We start from the raw sequence: 24809 nt of genomic DNA on the forward strand, positions 1-24809 counted from the left end.
ATTTGTGATATTCTATATATTCACATTCAAAATAATGGCCTTTTTAAGTAGCCTGAAAAAATATATCAGTATATGGCATGCCTAGCTTAGACTTGCAGTGACAATGTCATAAGCTTATAAATCCAAAGAGTGCAAATGGAGTGAAAACTGCCAAGCTAAAAGGGATAAATACAAAAAGAGGAAACAGATGGATAATGTTGGCTGTTGGAGTGTTATTTAGATTGGAAGTGTCACATAAAACTCTTTAAACCTCATAATGTGAAAACACATATTGTAGCTTATCATCATGCAAGTGAATTTGATTCTAAGTTGCGCTTGGCTAAGGGTAGTAAATTGGCTCCACAATGTATAATTTAGCAAGTGTATCTTCTGCAACGTTATTCTTCTGCAGTGTGTCTGTGTATAAGAGTTACCGAGTCATCACATCAGTCCTCTCTCTCTCTGTGTTTCCTCTCAGGTGTTCACCAGGTATGGGAAGTGCTACATGTTTAACGCTGCAGAGGAGGGGAAGACGCTCCGCACCACCATGAAAGGAGGGGCGGGAAACGGTCTGGAGATCATGTTGGACATCCAGCAGGACGAGTACCTGCCGGTGTGGGGGGACACAGGTAGGCATAACCACCTTGCTCACCTGTCTGCTTACTTGGAACAGAGTTAAAACATTAACTTCACATGTCCCTACTTTTTTCCTTAACTCACAAATGAGCCAGTCTAAAGGCTCCTCATCGTTGCTCTTCTCTTTTTTGCTCATCTTATGCTGCCTTCAAATGCAACTCATGAGGTCATATTTTCAACATGTGGTTTAAGTTAGGTTAGAAACAAGACCAGGGTAAGCAGCAAAAGTGAATACAACTTTTAGAAAATTTCTGCTCATGAAGTAAAAAATACCACATTTCTTGCTCCCTCTCTACTTGTATTATTTCTCTCGATTACGTAATCCCTCCACCACTAATATGTTGTTACATTGAGTGACTTTTTACCTGTGCACTTAATGTTGGTGGATTGCATCCGGTATGTTGAGTGGACCCAAACAGAGCCAGGAGACTTTAGAGTTATCGACATATGAGTCATTCCTTCCTCTGTTGAACATTTGCGTACCTCCAGGCTAGCATGTTTGTACTCAAGCCTGCTTTTGTCATTCCCACAAAAACTGTGTTGTTATAAATGAGATTTGAGCTTTGGCTTATCATGTTATGTCACATTATGTCACGTAAGACATAAGACATGCTGCAGCACCTTATTTAATACAATGGTCTCTCACTTTTTTGCCTTCAATCTGTCTTTTCCTATATTTTTAGTATTTTGTTATGCAATGGGAAATAAAATCAAATTACATAGACATCATAGTCTTAAAAGTGAATAAAGTATCTTAATCTCCCCAGTTGTGTCCCACACTGAGCCTTTTGGGCCATAATGATTTATTTTAGCCATAATTAGCACTGAGATTAGTCAATGTCCCCCAGATGAAATCCCTCCACGGAAGCATATGAACACAGAAACTCCTATTAAATTCTAACTCAAATAAAGCTCCAGAAATGTTTTAAGATGTGTTAGATGAACTGTATCAGCGTTTTTTATCCAATGCCACAGATATTTAGAATATTATACATGTACATCAGATGAAATTTTATTGTTATTGCTATAGTTAGCAATTGTTATTACAAAGTACTCTAGTGTTATTTGTTTGTTATTTTTTTCCACCCAAGTAAGCATGTATATGCGGGGGGTTTTAAACCCGATAAAAATAGTTGTTTTTCTTCTTCTGGTGTGTCACGTTCATAACTGCACAAAACTGCAAACTTTGCTGTACATTCACTTAATGTCTTCGCTTTTAAACTTAAACTCCACTCAGACCGATCGCTCTGCATTACGTCACTCTCTCACTCGCTCCATCATGCTCACCCCAGACACCGCCAAACTCACACACGAACACACGCACACACACACACACACACACACACACACACACAGACATCCGTAAGATGTTTTTTATTTTTTATCTGTTACTTTTAGTCTCTCTTTCAAACTCTGTGCGGACTATTTTGATGTTCAAGGGCTGCTGGGGGGAAACGGATGGAATTTGTGGCCGAGGGGACAGAAGTTACCGACAGAGGCAACGGGCGTCAAAGCATCGTGACAGAAAAGGGCCGAAAATGAACTTGTCCACCTGGGTATCCTGTTTCCATTCTTGACAATCGGAGCTCGAGCTGATAAATAACCGTCTCTACTGCAGAGTCATTTGCCTCGCATTTGTTGATAATCTTTATTACAAAGTAGTGCAGCTTTATATTAACCCCATACTGATGTGTGTGAATTAGGGCTCTTGTTAGTGGCTCAGATTGAGGGATTTAGGGATGCTTGCTTCCTTAGTAATTCCACAGTGAAGCTCATTGAATGGCCGGCTCACGTCTGAACCAGTGGAAGGGCAGACGGGGGAATTCCCAGTGCAGCTAGCCAAGTTACGAGCAGCCCAGCAGATGGACCGTATTTACTCTAGGCTCAACCCTAACCCTTACCCTGGACAGCAAGTCCCTCAGCCCCTGTCCTGAACTCTTCTTGGTTTTATTTCTGTTTGAACAGACTGTACTCCAACCACCACCCTGACAGCATACATAGCTCCCTCTCACAGCAGGCTGCAGTTTCCAGTGCCCTTGTTTATCCCTGTGTGTTTTAATTAGCCCAGATGAGCTGAGTCAGGTCCCTAAGCTGTGCAGACATAATCGGCACACACTACATTGGGACTCCTCCCCTATCACCTTCCTTTTTCAATCCAATCCCCACACCTTCTCCCCTCCTGTGGCTTTTCTTATTGTCCGTCATCCAGAGGCCAGCAGTCGGTCAATTGGGTTCTATTACCACACTGCTCTGTCCGGGGAGCTACAGGGCAGCCATCATACTCCTCATCACTTCATCATGATGGACAAACATGAAAAAATATGTTTCATGTGGTGAAGACTAATATAAGTGTAAGTGGTGGGAGAAAACAGATGGCCTGTTGCCTGGATACCTAGTTTTCCCCTCACTGTGTTGCTGACTGAACCACTCAGTGATAAGAATAATAAATGGATTGGATGTGTCTGTCTGCTATTTCCATCCATATACTGTGGCTGTCTAGAAAGAAGGCGTTCTCAAGTAGACCTTAAATAATTACACAAATCAAACTGAGTGATTAGGACTCTAAATCAGACTATTGTTTGCCCACAAGTTGTATTTCAGTTTTTAGCTTCAGTTTTATTGTTACATGGATGACAGTTGAGATTGGTTCCACAGATACCTGCTGCTTCTCTGCGAAAATATGTCAACAAGCTTCTTGTTTTTGTGATTGCTACTTTCAGAAACTCCTAGAATTGTAACTTCAAATTAATTCAATATACAACCAGGAGGTAACTCCTGCTACACTTTAACCTTTTTTTTTAAAAGAAAGTTAAGTCTAAAGTTGCAGCGGCGGAGATTTGTCAAGCAGTCTTGATCAAAGAGGTCTGTTTACACACTCAGCACCCACCACATGTTTTCCTTATGCAGCAGAATTACAAAATGTTTGCACTGCAGAGAACAGCCCTTCAAACACATCACAGCCTGTCAAACTGTGATGACATTCAACTTCCATTTCTTCTTATATCAGAGAATAACATCTTTTTTTTTTTTTTTTAATCATACACATCACAGTTTTTTTGTAGATCAAATCGGTGCTTATGTACAGAAAACCTGACATTTCAGAGTTTCCAAGCAACCAGGGCACCCACTATGTCTATTTTATAGCATTGATGAAGTGATGGAGAATGTGAGAGATATGCAAAGAATTGTTGATTTATTGAATTCTGTTTAATCTTCCGTCTTAGACGAGAAATTAGAAAGAGGCATGCTACATCAAGTTCTATAATGTCTCCCCTTTGCTCAGTTTGCTTTGTATTTCATAACCAGTCTGGCAGGCTCCCTCCGTTTCCTGTTTTCTGTCAATATGCCATCCATAATCTTAGATCTTGGCTCCCATTTTGTGTGGCAAACAGGCAAGTAAGTGCAGTGCTAAAATCTTGCCGTGCCTCCCCACTCTTTGTGTCTGCAGTTGCAGACTCAAAGCGTTGGTGAAAAGCACTCTGAGAAGCATCTGATGGAAGCAGAAGAATATTTGTTCAACAGGTTAAATCAAGTGTAGAATTGAAGTGGAAATTTCTTGATCCTATATTTCTACTTGTGTAGTTTCTACTTCCCTTTGCAGTCTTTGGTCAGTGTGATGTTCGTGTCTGTGCAATCTCCTGTGTGTGTGTGTGTGTGTGTGTGTGTGTGTGTGTGTGTGTGTGTGTGTGTGTGTGTGTGTGTGTGTGTGTGTGTGTGTGTGTGTGTGTGTGTGTGTGTGTGTGTGTGTGTGTGTGTGAAACTATTGCTTTTGCATCTTGGAAACTTCAAGCTGTCCTTTTAGTGCACTAGCCATGTTTCCATCCACACATTTTTTGAATGCAAATTAAGTAATATTGAATGAAAAATGCCTACATATCACCTTAAAGTATGTACGTTTGATCTCATCAAATTTTCTCTTAATCGGTAAACGGCTTATGCGATAAACGCTGATGGAAACGTTATTTGCTGAATAAATAATGAATTGCGTTTTAGGTAATTTTATGGTTGCTACCCGCCATAAAACGAAGAAGAAGTTTTAGTTAATTTTGTCCACGTATTTCTGCTTTCTTTGCAGACATAGCAGGTGTCAACAAAGACAGACATAAGTGGACGAACGAGGAGACGAGAGACTTTTTAAATTTAAAATATGAGCGAAATATACAGGGCTATTTTAGATAGAAAAAAATCTAAGAAAGGCCATAACGTGAATGTGTATCTGCATCATCTTAGCAATGTTTTGATAGCGTCGTTCCTGTTCCACCTTGATATGTCGCTATCAGCTGGCACGCAAGCACTATAGAGGGTTTTCACGGCGCGTCATCAGACACGAAGTCGCCATGTTGGAGGTACTCCGCATCACAACAAAGCACAGGCACTGAAGTAGATCCCGAACGGCGTTAAGGAAAATGGTTAATTATTGCCGTGTTTTAGGTTGTACCAATAGGTCAGACCGAGAAAAACATTTGGAATATTATCGACTTCCAAAAGTTATTAAAAACCAGGGAGAGGAATGCCAGACGTTATTTTCCTGGAAAGGAGGCGCTTGTGGTTGGCAAAGCTCAACTAGGATCTACGAGTGTTCGGTCTTTGAAATGAAAAGAAAAATATTGAGTCACTTGGCTACACCTTGAGTATCAAAAGACAGCAGGTCTCATATTTCAGACACTGCAACGTTATACATTGTCTGCTATTTCGTTACTTCTGAGACATTTTTATGCGAGAAATCAACTATATAAAGCTCAAATATGGGCCGTTTTACGAAAATTGATGGCTAATTAATTGCAAATCTGGTAAGACGTGTTTGACTTCAGGAGCTCCAGACAGTCTGACGAGAAAGCGGGAGCCTGCTGGGCTCCATACCCACGGGAAAGTCACCATTTCTGGGTTACTGGACTACCGGGGCTGCCAGCTGCCGGCATAACTATTGTATAGTTACAGTTTGAATTTCGTCACGGCATGTATATCACAGCTACCCTAAGGTCTTAACAAAGTTAACACTTTTGTCCGATTTCAATTTAAGGCATTTTTGTGAATTTGAGGGGTCTCGTTAGGAGAAGCTGCTAGCTAGGCTATGTGTCCCATTTAATCCTATGGCAAAAGATCACCGCTACACTTTCGGCATAAGTAGTATATTTACACTTTGAATTTCGTCACGGCATGTATATCACAGCTCCCTAAGGTCTTACAAAGCTCAGCTAACATTTTTGTCCAATTTCAATTTAATGCATTTTTGTGAATTTTAGAGGTCTTGTTAGGAGGAGGCAAGCTAGCTCTCAATGATTGAGCTCCATCCAGCTCACTCCCGGACAAGAGGCGTTTATTTCCCCAATCGCTTGTTTAAATACATTTTCCTCGCATAAAAAAGTCTCAGAAGTGAATTTAGTGATAAAATAGCAGATGAACAATGTATACAATTTCTGAGATCTGCGCGACCTATTCAGAAGACTACCTGATCTCAGATCAGTGGTGTAGTCTATGTAAATGTTGGGGCGTGACAAAGAGAGACTATAGGAAGGTTTTCACGACGCGTCATCAGACCTGAAGTCGCCATGTTGGAGGTACTCCGCATCACAACAAAGCACAGGCACTGAAGTAGATCCCGAACGGCGTCAAGGAAAATGGTTAGTTATTGCCGTGTTTTAGGTTGTATCAATAGGTCAGACCGAGAAAAACATTTGGAATATTATCGACTTCCAAAAGTTATTAAAAACCAGGGAGAGGAATGCCAGAAGTTATCAGAGGAAAGGAGGCGCTTGTGGTTGGAAGCTAAACCAGGATCTACGAAGGAAAAATCTGTCTTGTTCGGTCTTTGAAATGAAAAACACAACTATTGAGAGTCACTTGGTTACACCTTGAGTATCGCAATTATATCATACAGTTAAGGTTAGGTTGATTAAAGACGTTATTGCATTACTTACTTTGGCCTTCACAACACATTGGTCGTTAATGACTTGGTACTGCGTCTCCCTCACCCATCCACACACCATCTGGTTATAAGCCTCCAAACTTTTGTAGGATTTAAGGGCTTCCGCTGTGTATGGGCTCGGCAAGAAAACCAGGTAGTTGACTATATCGGGATATGCAACTGAAGGAAGAATCACCAGGTCGCCATGGATCCAAGAAGAGGGAGCCAACTTGTAGGGATCTGCACTGCACTACACTTTTTTGTGGTGCAAGTCCTTCCATGCCTTTGCATCTTGGACGCGTTTTGATGAGCTTTTCTGTTGTTTAGACAAAAAGTATTAAAGTATCCAAAGTGCACTATACTCCATTACTCCATTCAGTTGTTTACACCGAGTGCCTCCAATATGGCCGCGCATCCAGGTTACCGCCCAGAACGTGACGTCGGTGAAAACCCTCTATTACAATTTGTGTAATATTAACCATCTAGCAAAACATTGTTCGCAAGTGTTAGCTTTAATGTTGTGCGATTAAGTGCGAAAATGAATAGAAACACCTTATAATGCCTCAAATCTATCCAATATATACCATTTGAAAAAACAGCATGTGACGTTATTACGCACCAGAGATGTGCACTTGAGTCTGAGACTCGGACTCGAGTCGCACTTAAGTCGCACAAACAGCTGACTTCAGACTTGACTTGCGACTCGACCCAAAAGACTTCAGACTTGACTCAGACTCGAGCTTCGAGACTTGTCAACAAACTATTTTCTTTTATTGGCACATACGTTGGGAAACGTATGACGAGCTGCATGTCCCCTGCCCTTTGCCATAATGTGCAACGTAACGCATGCACTATGCCTACAGTCAGGTCCATAAATATTGGGACATCGACACAATTCTAATCTTTTTGGCTCTATACACCACCACAATGGAGTTGAAATGAAACGAACAAGATGTGCTTTAACTGCAGACTTTCAGCTTTAATTTGAGGGTATTTACATCCAAATCAGGTGAACGGTGTAGGAATTACAACAGTTTGTATATGTGCCTCCCACTTTTTAAGGGACCAAAAGTAATGGGACAATTAGCTGCTCAGCTGTTCCATGGCCAGGTATGTGTTATTCCCTCATTATCCCATTTACAAGGAGCAGATAAAAGGTCCAGAGTTCATTTCAAGTGTGCTATTTGCATTTGGAATCTGTTGCTGTCAACTCTCAATATGAGATCCAAAGAGCTGTCACTATCAGTGAAGCAAGCCATCATTAGGCTGAAAAATCTAAACAAACCCATCAGAGAGATAGCAAAAACATTAGGTGTGGCCAAATCAACTGTTTGGAACATTCTTAAAAAGAAAGAACGCACCGGTGAGCTCAGCAACACCAAAAGACCCGGAAGACCACGAGAAAACAACTGTGGTGGATGACCGAAGAATACTTTCCTGGTGAAGAAAACACCCTTCACAACAGTTGGCCAGATCAAGAACACTCTCCAGGAGGTAGGTGTATGTGTGTCAAAGTCAACAATCAAGAGAAGACTTCACCAGAGTGAATACAGAGGGTTCACTACAAGATGTAAACCATTGGTGAGCCTCAAAAAACAGGAAGGCCAGATTAGAGTTTGCCAAACAACATCTAAAAAAAGCCTTCACATTTCTGGAACAACATCCTATGGACAGATGAGACAAAGATCAACTTGTACCAGAGTTATGGGAAGAGAAGAGTATGGAGAAGGAAAGGAACTGCTCATGATCCAAAGCATACCACCTCATCAGTGAAGTATGGTGGTGGTAGTGTCATGGCGTGGGCATGTATGGCTGCCAATGGAACTGGTTCTCTTGTATTTATTGATGATGTGACTGCTGACAAAAGCAGCAGGATGAATTCTGAAGTGTTTCGGGCAATATTATCTGCTCATATTCAGCCAAATGCTTCAGAACTCATTGGACGGCGCTTCACAGTGCAGCTGCACAATGACCCGAAGCATACTGCGAAAGCAACCAAAGAGTTTTTTTAAGGGAAAGAAGTGGAATGTTATGCAATGGCCAAGTCAATCACCTGACCTGAATCCGATTGAGCATGCATTTCACTTGCTGAAGACAAAACTGAAGGGAAAATGCCCCAAGAACAAGCAGGAACTGAAGACAGTTGCAGTAGAGGCCTGGCAGAGCATCACCAGGGATGAAAGCCAGCGTCTGGTGATGTCTATGCGTTCCAGACTTCAGGCTGTAATTGAATGCAAAGGATTTGCAACCAAGTATTAAAAAGTGAAAGTTTGATTTATGATTGTTAATCTGTCCCATTACTTTTGGTCCCTTAGAAAGTGGGAGGCACATATACAAACTGTTGTAATTCCTACACCGTTCACCTGATTTGGATGTAAATACCCTCAAATTAAAGCTGAAAGTCTGCAGTTAAAGCACATCTTGTTCGTTTCATTTCTACTCCATTGTGGTGGTGTATAGAGCCAAAAAGATTAGAATTGTGTCGATGTCCCAATATTTATGGACCTGACTTTTATGTGCGCGCACTCACATATCAATATCAAAATGCATTGACAATGGCGACACCAAGTCCTCCCGGAGTTGTGCCTTTTGTGGCAGTAAGCGGACAGCTACATGCAAGGTGTGTGGCACCAAGATAAATGCCGGATCAACAACGTTGAACTTCATCAGGCATCGCAAAACACACCCAGATAGGTCAGTCACTTGCTAATATGAAAGAGACGTTACATTTAGCATATATCGTAACAGGTAACAAGCTAGCCATCGCAGTGTTGTGCTAATGCTGGGAACAGGCAAATTGTATCTTTATAGTTGTATCCATATGATGTGACAGACTTAGGTTAATATTTCACCAGGTTGTTGTTGTTGTTAAATAGCAATACGGAAAATATCAGTAGTATACTACTTTAAAGTAGGACAAAGTATAAACTAAAAGTGTACACTACAACTAAACTACTAAACTACAACTGCTCTGATCTCTAACACACACACACACACACACACACACACACACACACACACACACTATCTTATTTTTGTGTGTGCAAATAGACAGATACAGTGTGAAAATATAAATCTATTTTTTACTCTGAGGAAAAGATAATTGTCTACAAGACAGTATGTATCTATAGGATATGATCAGTGTATCCTCTGCACACTGACAACTTGACTAACATTTTATGGATATTCCATATTATATTCAATAGTAAATGCAGGAAACTGCAGGACGTTTTTATAAAATAAGCGATTTGGATGAATTCTGAGCAGGTTATTTCCTGTAAATATCAGAATTCAAGATTCAAAAATCTTCATTCTCTGTTACATAATGATAGAAAGTTGTCTTTGGTTAGGAGGTCACAGACAACATCAAAAACATAAACCCATCAAAGACAAGATATAATATTGCATCAAAGAGGAGTTTTTAGGAACTTTTGATATAATGATCTGTCAGTATTATGCATTTTTTGAATTTTCAGTGTTTTCTTGGCCATTGTTCTATTAGCTCTTTTTACTTATTTTCAGACAAAAAAAGACATTTGAAGTGGCTAGTCCTAGTGGGAATTTCACCCATGGTTTTATTTCTTTTAAATATCCAGTGTCTCATGTGTCCTGACCAAAACAGACCCCATAAAAAACCTACTAACATGCAAAAATTAATTTTCAAAGAATGAAGCCCTATCCATAATAGATCTGAGAACAGTCAGAAATGGACTCAAGGATTATTAGACCAAATCCGAAATGTGGTTGACCCAAACAGAGAGACACCACCAACACTGGCAGCAGCAGCATGATACGACATGAAATAATGAGCAGCCATAAATGAATATTTAAAAAATAAAACAAAAACGGACGAAACATACATTATACATTTTATTTATCAGAACTTTAATATATGTATTTTGATGTTCCTCTGTTCTGTTGTGACAATAAACAAACAAGTTTATTTTTAAACTGCATTATTATATTATTTTAGTGAGGACTCATAAATAACTACAAATAACTAATGTTAGGGAAATCTGTTTATGTTTTGTTACGCATTTCTGGGCGTTAAATATATATCGGCCGATATATCGGAATATCATATTTTTAAATCACCAAATATTTGTATCGATATCGGCCTTAAAAATCCTTTATCAGTCGGGCTCTAGTCAGTATGCGCCAAATGAAGTGCTTGTTGGATTGTAGAACAATACCTGAAACCTCCTACAGAACACCGACACCTTCCTGATGTCAGAAATGTGGGTGCTGTGTCCTATTTTTTCTGTAACCAACAATCCAACAAACAACATTTGAATTTCTCTCCAACGCTTTCTTTAATATCCCTATATGTAAATCATTATCGTGTCTCTCACCCCTCTCGATAACAGCCAGCTTTTTGCCCCAACTTTGATTGTGGCCGTGCAGAATGGCTATTAACATTTTTGCCTTCCAACGTGTTGTACAAATTGTACAAACTAGTTTGTTTTCAGAAATACCCCCTTGTTAGAAATCACTGTGCTGTAGCTCAGTTGTTTGGTCTTTTGATGCCTAATCTTGTTCCTGTGTTATGTCATGTTGTTCTGAGTATAAATAACATGTCCATGACATTTTCAAAAAATTGTTTAAAGGTTGATTTTCACATCATCGTTGTGGATGTCTCATCTTGAATGTCACTTGAATTGATGGAAGCAAAAAGCTTTTTAAATTTATCAAATATTGACACTGAGAAAATACTCATGTTAAGTCTGTTCTCAGTATTTCATTATTATACATCAAGTCCAATATATATACTATATCCATCCAATATATTATCATGGATGTTTATGTTACAGCAGGCACTTAGTTTGACAAATGTTCAACACACAACAGCTGAATAAATAGTTTTTTAAAAGATATTTTTGTGTTACAGTCACCATATTAGTGCTACTAATTGTTTACCAAGAGCAACAAAGCCATGTTTAGCAACAATGTAACTACAGAAAATGGCATCTTATTAAATGTCTGCCTATACACAAACATGTTTAGTTAAATAACAAAGTTATTTTTTTTATTATTATTATCAACACATAACTTGAAAAGATAATTAGACCTACAATGAATATATGCTCCTAAGTTATTGCATATGCAGTCAAAGCTTATTCCACTTTGCTATAGAACTCGATTGTTGTACAAATACCATTAAAAACACACTGAAGAGCCACACTGGGTGACATATTCCTTTATCACAATGAACAGCCATTGAAGTTAGTGCCTATATTTTCATGTTGTGCAGACGTCCCTGTGTCTTTTATGTGTTTCTGATTGTTTTTTGGACAATAGTGGCTAATTATGTAAAATGCTATCACTGCTAATGGAGCATTAGTCCAACAACTATTATAAAGACATATAGTTTAATATCATGTGTTTTCCTTTTACATGCCACATTAACAATAACTAAAATATAGGACAAACTCTACTCAAATGATCGGATGAAGTCATACAATGACAAATGAGGCAGTTTTGGTTTTGGAGCTCTGTTAGGGGGTCTGGGGAATCCTCCCCTGGCACTTTGACTTGATAAAAAAAGCTCTATTTTGATGGCGTTTTCATGCACTCTGGCAAGCTATTTACATTCAATTCCATAAATAAATGGCCAGTTTAATCATTCAATCTGATTAAAACCAATGTTGTCTAGTTTGTTTGAACTACTTGACGGGTTTAGTCTGCGTTGCTAAAGTAGGACCAAATTGTCATGTTTAAGCTGCGTTCAGATTAGATCAGGTGGTCTGGCAAAAACACCAGTCCTCCTATTGATTTGAATGTGGTAGTGGGTTTAGGCTGTAGTGGTGGGGACCTCAGGGGGGTGCTAAAAAAAATGCAGGGCATGCGGCAAAAAAAACAAAAACAGATAAACTTTTGGAAAAAAAACAACCCAATTTCATACTGAACCAGCGATCTGGCCTTTCAGTCCGTTTTAAGGTGGTGTGAGAGTCCCGTATTGTAAACATCCCTGCCTTTATCACTGCAAAAAGAAGGGTAAAAAACAAAACACCCAACACCAAACTGCTCAGGAGTTTCTGTAACAGCGGATGTTTCCTGAAACAAGCTCCAGCACAAAGCACAGTCTCTTCTTTTACTCCGTAAAATGAAGCTGCCTTCAAGTGTGGTAGGAATTAGGTGACACTCCAACACCGCTGCACAACCCTCCCAGATGGAAATGCAGCCTTCTACTGGTTTATGACCTGAATTTAGCTCAAAAACTGGTTATGAAACCAGAAGAGTGGAGGCTGTTACATATGTTTATTGTTATATGTTCAGCACTCACATATGGGCGAATTGTTCAGGCATCCACATACGTTTGCCCATATACAGTATACTGCCTTGGAAAAATGTTGTGCTGCATTTGCCTTTTCCTTTGTGTACATTAAATGATGCCAATTCAATTAAACTGTGTCCTAAATACACAGGGATCTAATAGCTCCTTAATGGCACAGCGAACACATAAAGGACAAGTCTCACAGCTGGACAGAGTAGGATGAGACATAAAGGACATAACACTTGTCAGCCACATACAAGTAATTCAATTAAATTTTATTGATAGTATCAAATCATAACAAGAGTTATCTCAAGACAATTTACAGACCACACTTTAATAATACAGTATAATTTACAAAGACCCAACAATTCCAGTAATTGTTGGTAAAAGACCTTCTTTACACAGGACATGATACTATATTTTTCACAGAACGGACACTGCACAGGAAAGGACACAACAATGATTTAACTCCCCGCTCACACATGAACACAGTCAGCAGTCTGTCATCAGCGTGCACATTTAATGCACTTGCTTCTCTATTCTGATACACACACACACACACACACACACACACGCGCACACACACACACAAACAAAAACAGACTGATTATCTCTCTTAAACACCCAATGTTTCTTTCATACTCTTTTACACACGCACGCACGTACACACACACACACACACACACACACACACACACACTTACTGCACGCTTTCAGAAAAAGTCATGTTTGATCCCTTCATCTGTTCTTTAATGTGAATGCATCCAAGCTGTCACCATATCAGTCACTGCAGATGCTTGATTGATGGGTGTATTATAGTAGGGTGATACTGCTATGTGTTTGTGTGGATTTGTGAGGCTGGCTGTGCTGAAAGGCTCAGATGTCTGTTGGTTGCAGAGCACCTCGAGGTGTCTGGCTGATCGTCTGGCAGGAGAAAGCCTTGATTGAATGTCCGGGAGAAAGTGAGGACATGGACAGAGAACATTATCGATTTCTGCAAAGGCTGCTCTCTCTTTTCCCATAAATATTATGGCTCTCTTCATCCTTGCCCATGAATGTGTGTGTGTGTGTGTGTGTGTGTGTGTTAGTGCATACGAGTGCTCTGAATAGCAGGATAAAGGTCCTTTCATCTATTGAGTCAGCACCAAGCCTTCTGCTCTTACCTGTGTTTGATGTCAAAACAAATGGGACCGCACGTCTTTAAGAGTTTGTGTTGTAGTAAAGAATCCTAAAACCTCATGGCTTTAAGTCAAAAGAGCCAAATTTGCTGGATGTTTCAAACAAGAAATTTGGTTTCTGACTCTCTGAAGGAGCATCTGTTTGTCTTTTTTCTAGCTACTCTGTTCCCTGAGCATCATACCTGAACCAGTCAAAAAGCCAAAGACATTTAAGTTGTTTTTTTCTGCACATTTCTGTTTATTGACTGAATAAATCATCTAACTGGGTATTTCCATCTGTCTTCCTTTCCAGAGGATACAGCCTTCGAGGCAGGTGTGCGGGTGCAGATCCACAGCCAGGCGGAGCCTCCATTCGTTCACGAGCTGGGCTTCGGCGTAGCTCCCGGCTTTCAGACTTTTGTAGCCACACAGGAGCAGAGGGTAGGTGTCCCTGACTTCCACTTCTACACAGTTAATAGCTTTTTTATCATTTCTCCTCCTTGTGCTGTTTTTCACTTCTAATCCGCATGTTCAGTTTATCGCTCAGAGATAAAACAAAATGAAACTAAATCAACTTTGATAAATTACTTGCCATAATAGGCGTGATTGGTCTGTGTGAATGCATGTGTGTGAGTGGCTACAAGTGTGTCTCAATACCCTCTGCAACATGAGTTGGCCTCTCTGGTCTCTTGGGGATTGTTGACTGACAAATGATAACTTCCCCCACTGTCAGTGACTTTGACCTTGTTGGTAGAGAGGTGCTTCACTCGGACTCAGCCCCACTTAGTCATTCTGAAGCTTTGTCCCATCACACAAGGCCAATATTAAAAGCCGCAGGTCTCACAGATATACACAGCCGAAGGTATTTAATGCAAATAGCCTTTTCTCTGTCACCAGAAGCTCCTACTTCACAAGGTTGTCTTCCCTGTTTTCTCTTTTCCATCCTGTTGGCTCGAGATGAACACGTTTCAGTGAAGGTGTTTCTACACTGCCAAGCTGAATGTCTCTATATCACGAGTCCTCTCAGCCTTGTCAGTTAGGAATACTTTTTTACCAGTTGTTATCATTTCTGTCTCTGTCTCGGTTATTATCTCTGTCTCTCGTTTTCATCTCCATTTTTTTTTCTCTTTTTCAAGTTAAGCTTTTGGAAATGTCTTATCTGCCTCAACAGTGGGAGCTGACTAGATTGACCTTCTCTTAGCAGACAGATTGCTGTCAAGATAAATTAATTTTATTGTCATTCTTAAATGATATCCCTTTCCAACATATCAATGCATTTTCTGCTCCTTTAGCAAGTGAGTGTTTCCCGTACATGCACTTACACCTGCAATAGCTGTTTCTTTTGCCACTTGGGGGCAGCAAAAGCAAGCTGTGAACACAACACTAACATATTAACACGTTTTGATTTGATATGGCGAACAAACAGTTGCCTATTTACTAGGGCTGTCAGCATTAACGCGTTAATCGCGATGCGATTAAGGGCCGAGCATAATGCGTTAATTTTTTTTTAGCATATTAATCGCATGCCGCCATTTATTAATTTATTTTCACTTCACTCGGCTTTGCGTTGTGCCTAACAGGCTAATATTTTGCTGTACTTCCTCGTAACACATCCTGCTGCTGCAGGAATAGCAACGCGGATTTCGGTGCCTCATTCTGGTGCCACTGATATGTCTGCACTTCTCTCTGATGCTCTGAAACAGACGTTACAGGCAACAGAAACATTGCTGCACGTGACGCTAGTTAACACTATACTCGACAGCAGCTAACGTTAGCCTACCGCTAGCTAGTAGCTGGATTAAACACGGTTACAATGCTGACAGCTAACGCTAAACGGTATAAAGTTTGTCTGTATTTCATTGTAGAGGATTGTGGTGTGGAGGACACCGGGATGTAACAATCTGCAGCTGCTGTTGTTGGAAAAACACAGACGGTGCGTTCAATGAAACTGGTAATTTACAGCCTTGTGGTGCATTCAAAGTTGTTGTTAAATGCCCTTTTCCCATCTGGTGGTTGTTTTTGTCATTCAACAGCTATTTACTAGTGAAATAAGTTATTGTTATAGTGATTACATTATTATTAAACATTTAATTTTGACGATATGGCCTTAGCAATAAACAAGCCATTCTTTAATGTCGCCAACTGTTTAGTACCCTTAGTAAGTTTAGGCACCGTTAAGGCACCGGTACCGTTTTAAAAGTACCGCTTTAGCACCGGTATCCAAACCAAACAATACCCAACCCTAATATTGACTCTAGATTCAAATGTGTGACTAGATTAAATATATAATAAACAAATACAAATCTTAAAATCAAGTTCATAAAGTCATTTTCTTTGCATTCATTTGATTCCCAATCAAGATACACTGGTAAAATTTGCTTTCCATTGTTAATATGTACTTAAAAACAGTTCTGAAATGCAAAATAATAGAATTTTAATCATGTGATGAAACATGCGATTAATCACAATTAACTATAGAAATTCAACAATTAATCGCGATTAAGAAAATTGAATTGTTTGACAGCCCTAGTATTTATTTATCCAGTTTCTGGCTACCTGGCAAATGTGAGTGAAATATCTAACTATATATATGAAATACACCACCAAATGCTGTACTGTGTATTACCAGCTAGTTTCTTACTTTGTGTTGCTGATGTTTGGTGCTAAGCAGGTAGAGTACACTGGGGATTTAGAGCTTTTTCACAGAAAACAGCTGCCTACTGTAGCCAAAAACAAAACTATGAATGTGGTGAGAGTAATTCCATTCAGAGTTCAACTAAAACTAAAACGATCACAAAGCAGCCTCTAAAAGTCTAAATAAGTCGGTTTCCACCACTAAACATTCGACTATTCTTAAAATTCAGTCACAGTTCGTGCTCGTCTCTCATTGCTAATATAGTTACAACAAAGAACTACAGATGAGGGATTTACAGTAACTAGCTTTATCATGCATGTATATCTATATATATATATATATATATATATATATATATATATATATATATATATATATATATATATATATATATATTTTCTCAATGTTAGCTCTGGGTAACCTGGTTTCTCAAGTGCAGACACATGTACTGAATGTGAATAACTGAAATTGCAATTTCATTTTATAAGTTCAGTGTGAATTTCAAGAACTTTGCTTCAGCAAAACTCAGTTCAAACCTCGCTTCACTACATCACAGCTCAGTGTGGTGCTGCAGCACAGAGAGTCACCTCAGCGGTAGGCGGAAATGAGAAGAAGAAAAGTGATGCTTAGGCCTCCTGGGTAATGAGCCTCCAGGGTTTCTGTCTGTGTTCATCTGTCAGTCCAGTTATGTGACTGGCAAGGGTGAAGGCAGTCCCTCTGCTTCCTGACTGCTGTGGAAACACTGCACAAGCCCACACAGTGGGGAACACAGCAAATTTAGCTCCAGCTAATTAATGCAGAGCTTTACTTTGTATCAGAAGTCAGGGAAAATCCCTCCTGCTGCGAGATGTTCCCACCTAGCTTCTTATTCTGTGGAAACCCGTAGGGCACTTTCAAATATGTCCAAATGCAATCCTGATAATGATGATTGGTTAGAGTATCTGGGTCAGAGATTTGGGATGGGGCTTTGTAGAATGTGTTAAAAAAAAAAAAACTGGTAATTAGTGGATCTTTGTAATGGATACCAATCAGTCTGCCTGTGAAAATTACTTTGACAAAGAGTTTAATAAGCTCATTTTGGCTAATCATTTTGGGCCTAGATCAAAGCAGCTCAATCAAGTGAGCTAGAGGCACAAAGTACACAGCCTATAGTAAGGGTTTGAATGAGTCTTCACAGGCAGACAGGCAATTTTGAATTCAAGCTCTCCAGACATAGAAATTGCCATTCACTGGTCTTTTGACTGAAGCTAAAAGGCCACAGTGTTCTCTTGGTTGAGAAATAAAGTCTTCCCAATGGATGAAAAAATGTCTCCATTATACCATTATTCTTTTGCTGCCTCTCAATTCAAGCTCAGGGTCTTTGTATTTCAGCTCTACAAAGGGCCCTTTTTTGAAATTTCTGTCTTGCTTTTGTACATTGATTTAATGTTGAGATCCAGCTCAAACCAGTGCTCTACAGTTTCCATTTCAGTTCACCCAACCAGTGCTAATACAATGACCTTATTAAACCCACCCTGTTCTTAAATCCAACTTTCTTAACAATGTCCCCTGTTGACCAGCTTGTAAAGCCTAATTAATGCATTGCTCCGGCACAGCAGGGGAATGGAACATTGATTTGAGCACAGGCCTTGTCTCTTATTAGATAGACCATAATCAGGTCAACAGGTCCCAACTCAGTGAAAAGTGATATTGAACACCTTGGATTATCTGATTTCAGAGGGAAATAATAATCAGATCTCCATCAGCCACAGCTGACTCTAATTAGGCCAGAAGTGAAGATTAGCTGAGGTGTGAAGGGGACTTTAAAGGTTAAGGATTGCTGAGAAGCACCTTTTTAAATCCCTAATAAAATTAATAGTACCTGGATTTCAGTATTCAGTGCTTTCACTTGCTGCTGGCTTCAGAGGGTGCATGTTTAATTATCACAGGAGACACTGTAGTCGTGCTCAGAAATGGCCAGAGGCTTTTGGATGCTGAAATATTCAGCATGCTAGATTGCTGTTTGGATTGTGTTTGAATGTATTGTCCAAAGTGAAGTGATTTGAAGACCTAAAACATCAAACTCCCTTGAAGCGCAGGTTTCAAATTCTGTCGGTACTAACAAGCAAACTGTAGCCAAATTTCACCTGGCAGGGTGTTGTGTTTTGCCTAATCCAAATAAAATTGCTCCTGTGGCAGAGGAAGAGGCCCCAGCTGGGATGCATTGTGATGACAATGAAGGGAACCGGGGAACAGAGGGTGGTGGGTGATGGATACCAAGTGCACGGCTAGAGCAGGCTGCCTGTGTTTCGGAGCAGATGGGCCTCCACACTGCTCGCTCCGTGTCCCTCGTTCTTCATCTGCTGTCTCAGTCCTCCGAGCCACAAGAGCAGGAGGAGAACATTTAGAGTTTTTGTGCTCCCATCGCCGGGTGTTGTGGGATTTTTCTTACAGAGTCTGGCTATCTGTTGAATTGTTTTCCCCACCGTCTGGTTTGTTGTAGGCTCTTCTGCTTCTCTGTAACGGCTGGGTTTCAAGGAGGTTTTGGACAGCTGTTGTCGGGATCTGTCCACATTATACTTTGATTTTATCTGTATCTGTGTGTGGGTGGGATATCCACAAGCATTGAAAAGTCTTCAAAGTTATTGAATTATCTTCCCTCATGAAAAAAAGTCTTATTTAAAAAAGAAATGTCTTGCTTGCCTTGCAGTCACATTAGTTGTACAGTAACTTTTTACTGTACATAAAGCATTTAATAGGTAATGGTACAAACTGTTTGTTTTTGGTTGCGGGCTGTTCTGATCTTGTACATTCAACAGGCTGTTTAATCCTTTTTCAGTCTTTACCACCAGACCTATAGAAAGCACTGTTGCTACTGCTAGCCACAGTAGATAGAAAGCTCATTGACCCACAATGGGCAAATGTCAATTTTAGCAAAACCTTTGATTAACTTAAATGTATTATTTCTTAATTGGTAAATGTATCCATCTATTTTCTGCTACATATCTGGGTCCAGATCCCGTTAATTATCAATTATATTGGGGTGACATCTAGCTCACGTAATAGAGTGTGCGCCCCATGTAGGCTAAGTCCTTGGCTGCAGCCCGGGTTCGAATCCGACCTGTGGCCCTTTGCTGCATGTCATCCCCTCTCTCTCTCTCTCTCTCTCTCTCTCTCTCTCGCTCTCTCTCCCCCCTTTCCCGTCTATCTGCACTATCATCATCATTGTTATATACTGTGTAGCTTGGATGCATTGACAAAAATGTGATATGAATGTACTAAATAAATAATTGTTTAAAAGCCCTGTTGTCTCTATTGTTTTTCCAACATTCTTTGACTGGAATGACCATGACAATTTATATATATTGCATTATATGTGGTATTGAAAAGGTCTCAAAACACTTCAGAAACTCTGGTGTGCATGTGAGAGAAACCATCTCCTGATTAACCCCCCACACACTACCTTTCTCCCCTGTAGCTGACCTACCTGCCTCCCCCCTGGGGAGAGTGCGAGTGGAGGGCTCTGGAGTCTGGCTTTTTCCAGGTCTACAGTATAACTGCCTGCAGGATTGACTGTGAAACGCGCTACATCGTAGAAAACTGCAACTGCAGGATGGTGCACATGCCTGGTAAGCACTACTGCTGGTCTGACACATTTGGGGTGTATTGAGCATGCATTCATCAACAGGAGTTTTTAGCAAGGTTGCCGTATTTTATGTGAGATTAAAGTGTATTGAGATGCCTCATATGGATATGACAGGTCAATATTGGATTAGGTGTCGGCATTTAAAAACTTCTTGGTATTATGTGTCTGGCAGGAAAAAGGTGCTGTTCCACATATACTGTTTTTAGATTCATCCAACTGTCTTTCAAGAACTTAAAGGGGCTGGAGTCAAAATACTGAAAAAAACAGGGCTGGGATTGCCTCCACAGGCTCTCACAGACCGTTCCCAATATGTGGAATACCTAAGTTTTTTTCACGGCCACAGGCCAGACCGGCTAGCAAAACAAAGAACAGAGAAGCTTGGATTGCAGCACACATACAGAGGGAGTGTGACTTCATCTTCTGCTCAGGACGCCATTACTTCACTATATCTTTACATAGCATAAATCTGTTTGCTGCTATATTAATGTTCTAAATGTAGAGTACATCCCCTTTAACATTTAAACACAACCATTGACTAAATTCCTCCTCATTCAAACTGTTCCTAGGTGATGCTTCTTACTGCACCCCTGAGCAGTACAAAGACTGCGCTGAGCCTGCCCTCGGTAAGTCTGCATAGACACACAACCTCATGAAGAAGACGACACACACACACATGCTGTATGTTTTGGTTTACATATCATTATTTGCCTCGGGAAAGGATTAGGATTATCTTTTTTTTTTTTTTTACCCTGTTGATACAGAGCTTTAATGCTAAACCTGCTTTAAAGATGAGCAACACCGCAGAGAATTTGAAGCTTGAGATGGCTCGACTTAAGAGCTGCCAGAGTATATCATCATGAATGCCAAACCACTGTAATAGAAAACAAGTTGCTTTTGAGAACGGGTGATAGCCACCGTCATACTGTCCGTCATTTAAAAAGGAAATTGCACAGTCAAGGAATAACTGTAGAAACACAACTGGTCTACTAATTATAGGCTACAGCACTTTTCACGCGTGCGTGCGCGCGTTATGTGCGCCTCACGTCATAACGACAAGCCGTTTGGCTGTAACATTAAAGTTAGTGGCTCTCCGGTAACCTAACTGCTTATGGTTACATTGAAAATGCTAGCGGTTGGCCTGTTGCGTAGCTGAAAAGTCTGTGTGATCTACACAATTAGTGTTGATACAAGCATCAGTGTTCCTTGAATTGCTTAATTAGCTTCTCTTGTATTGGTGCTCTTTTCCAGGGCATATACTATTCTCAGTTTTATTGTAGCTTTTTTGGAAGGGTTATGGTGACTTTTGGTGGCTATTATGACTTTTATTGTAAATATGTGGTAACTACCCCATTACAGTACCATAACTGTACATGTTTTTTACAGTATGATGCCCTTACCACAGTTCCATTGTACAGTATAATAACCTTACTGTAACTTAGTTTTACAGTATAATACCCTTACAGTAATTGTACTGTAATTACAATTTGCTAAATTATACTGTAATTGTCATGATGTATTATAGTTTTACTGTAATTGTGGTTCACAGTATATTACACTATTCGGCATTGGTACAAATAATTGACTTTAGTTCATGTACAAAAGTAATACATTTTTATTTTCGTATTATACAGGTACAAATACCAAGACCAAGATAATTTTAAGTCTGAAAGTGTAACAAAAAAAAAAACAGACACAATTTTCATACAAGCGATACTACAACCATGTTTAAGTATGTGCCAAACAATGGGCAGCCTTCATGTCTGAACAATGCAGTTACCATTTGAATTGACTCAAAGAAAACGAAATGTACATTTTTTTAAATCCCCAGATGGAACTGCAGAACACTGAATAACCTAGCCAAAATCAGTTCATCCTTTATCTTGGCAGTTTATTTTTATTTTATTTTTTTTAGAAATTCTGAGTATGTATGAAAAATGTGGCGTGGTTGTTTACCACAGAGCTGAAGTTGTTGGGCATTTGGTTGGGGAGGGGAAGGAGGAACAGTCTGTTTAGAAGCATTTATGAAGTACGATGAAGAGGCCGGACCCATGGTACTCGTGCTTGCTGATCCACATCTGTTGGGGTGGTCCGTCCTGGACTGTATGGGAAGCAGAGAAAGGTCATGAGTTTCTCTCATCTAAACTGTTAACAGACTTAACAAAAACATAGAATATGACAGTATAAAAAATAACACATCAGTCATCAGTAGTAGTAGTTTACAGGGTTTTTCCTCCCCAGATAATTCCTTCCTTTTCCATGTCTTTAAGGCATATCTTTATGACCATAAATCCTCTCAAACATATGTATAAACATGAAAAGTAGAAATAAAATAAATTACAAAATTTACCACAGTATACAGTATATCCTAAAGGTTACCTTTTTTTTTTCAACCTGGACCCTATTTTCCTATGTTCTTGTGTCTAAGTGACAACAATCTTTGACAATCTCTGACAACATTATGGAAAGGATTCCTACAGAGGTCAACAGTTTTTCTGTTAAAGAATAAGATCCTTTTTTTTAAACATAAAAACATCCCCAAAATTGCTATTGCTTAACCCACCAGACTCCCTGTAAATTAACAGTAACTTTTGATCGTCTGGTGGGTTTGGTGATGGTGATTTCGGGGCTGTTTCTTGTTTAAACAAAAAGGATCTTCCTCTTTAACTAAAATGTCTATCTCTGTAGGGATCCTTTCCATAATGTTGTCAAGACACTTAAAATAATAATCTGAGACCATCAGTGGCAAAAACAGAACTTTTTGTGGACGAAATTGACGACGCACATTTGCCCTATATGATTACATTGGAGCCCGGTTCGAAGCTGCAGGTCAGTGTTCTCGCTGGACCAATTTCAAAGATTGTTGTTCTTATCAGTCACTTAGACAAAACATATGAAAGCTGTAACTAAAATTAAAACAACACTATGTAACTTTTGCTGAGTAACTGTGACCAATGCTGACACAAGTGGTAAATACAGGATGCCGGTGCATTTAGTTCTGTCGATGTTGAAGCAGGCAGGGTACGTAGCCGCACTGTTCGTCGTACGGTGTAATCATTTTTCTGATATTAACTATATGACATCGTACAAGAAAATGCTTACCTAGTTTGATGTCTTCCACTCAAACTTGGTGAGCCATTGGAGGAAGGTGACGACTTGGGAGCTGATGCTTGTCACCTTTCATTGGACAACTCCTCCCGTCTTGCAGCTTGTACCCACTTTGGCCATGCACTTGGTGCCCTCATCTGGGTTGATCCTTAAGAAGAAACTGGTTTTAAATGTTCATAATAATCGACAGCAGTCACCTTTTAAATACAGCCATTTATCCCCCTTTAAATATACTGTATATATGGAAGAAAACCTGCCAGTGAGCACGTTCGGTTCAGAAAGTCACAGCGAAAACACACCGAGCACGTACACGTAGCGTAGAGGTGGAACGGTACACTGAAGTCACGGTTCGGTTCATACCTCGGTTCAGACATCACAGTTCGGTACAATGCAGCATAACAAAAAGCAAAAAAAACAAAAGCATAACAAAAATGCAGAAGGCAATTTTTTTTATTGTGCATGTCTCAGGCTGTACCACCTAGTGTCATCCAGTCTCTCCCCTGTGCTAGCTGCAACAGCCTGAAGCGTATAAAGTAAGATGTAAACAGTAAACAATAAGTACTACCCTACATCATCTCCAGACTCCATCTGGAACTTGTAAACAAAATAGGACAATCAGCTAGTAGTGTGATATGGGAGACAAGCGCTGCTCTCATATGTGAATGCACAGAGCAGGGGTGTTAAAAGAGCAGCTTCGGTTACACAGAGCAGTTGGCAAATTGTGGCGCTAGCTTCACACGCTAACAGCAAACAGCAAAGCTAACGGCGGAGCTAAAAGCGGCGCTAACAGCGGAGCAAACAGCGAAGTAAATGGGCCTGGAAGCCATTTGTGGTCTAGGCAAGAAGGGATACAGCTACAGTACATCGTGTTTGGTTGTATATGGAAGGGACTAGTTTGCTTCGTGTGGACCAGAGTGAGGAAGACATGGCTCTGGTGTGGACTCATTGGACCGACTCGACATGTAGGCGGAGCTTGGGAGCTTCAGAGCTAAGGCGGGCTACAGATTAGGTGTCCCTAAGAAACGCGTATGTAACAGTAGTTCCACATTACATTAATTCATTTGCACGCAAGTTTTATTTATTTTTATACCGTGTATTCTCCGTGTAAATTCATGTACCGAACCGAGACGCCCGTACCATTTCGGTTCAATACGAAATATTACGAATATGTACCGTTCCACCCCTAGCGTAGCATATAACCCATGAAGCATAGATACATGCCTGATCGCGCACCTGGCCATTCATACCGGACGCATTTTTCTCCACGCCAGTCACAAAGCCATCCTTCCTCTCTCGGCCCTCTCTCTCTCCGATAGAAAGACACAGGATGAGTGGGGAAAGCTGTGGTAATTGTAGCCTATATACAGTGTGTGTATATATATATATATATATGTGTGTGTCACTTTCTCTGTCCGTCCATCGGTCTCTCCCTCCTTGTGCCTGATCGCATGTCTCGCTGTGAGAGGTCAAGACAGCCCAAATCCCCATGAACC

The 24809-nt window shown here is 40.1% G+C and overlaps 1 protein-coding gene across 2 annotated transcripts in view; it reads left to right on the forward strand.

Moving 5' to 3' along the window:
• asic2 (acid-sensing (proton-gated) ion channel 2) overlaps nt 1–24809 on the forward strand; it is a 410215-nt gene that overhangs the window by 368300 nt on the left and 17106 nt on the right. For both annotated transcript variants that reach the window (XM_078270169.1, XM_078270168.1), the window contains 4 exons: nt 458–608; nt 14265–14392; nt 20044–20194; nt 20778–20834. In XM_078270169.1, the coding sequence (XP_078126295.1) occupies nt 458–608; nt 14265–14392; nt 20044–20194; nt 20778–20834 (487 nt within the window). The remainder of the gene's footprint in view (nt 1–457; nt 609–14264; nt 14393–20043; nt 20195–20777; nt 20835–24809) is intronic.

This window comes from Sander vitreus, chromosome 15 (genome assembly GCF_031162955.1).
Source record: "Sander vitreus isolate 19-12246 chromosome 15, sanVit1, whole genome shotgun sequence".
NCBI lineage: Eukaryota > Metazoa > Chordata > Actinopteri > Perciformes > Percidae > Sander > Sander vitreus.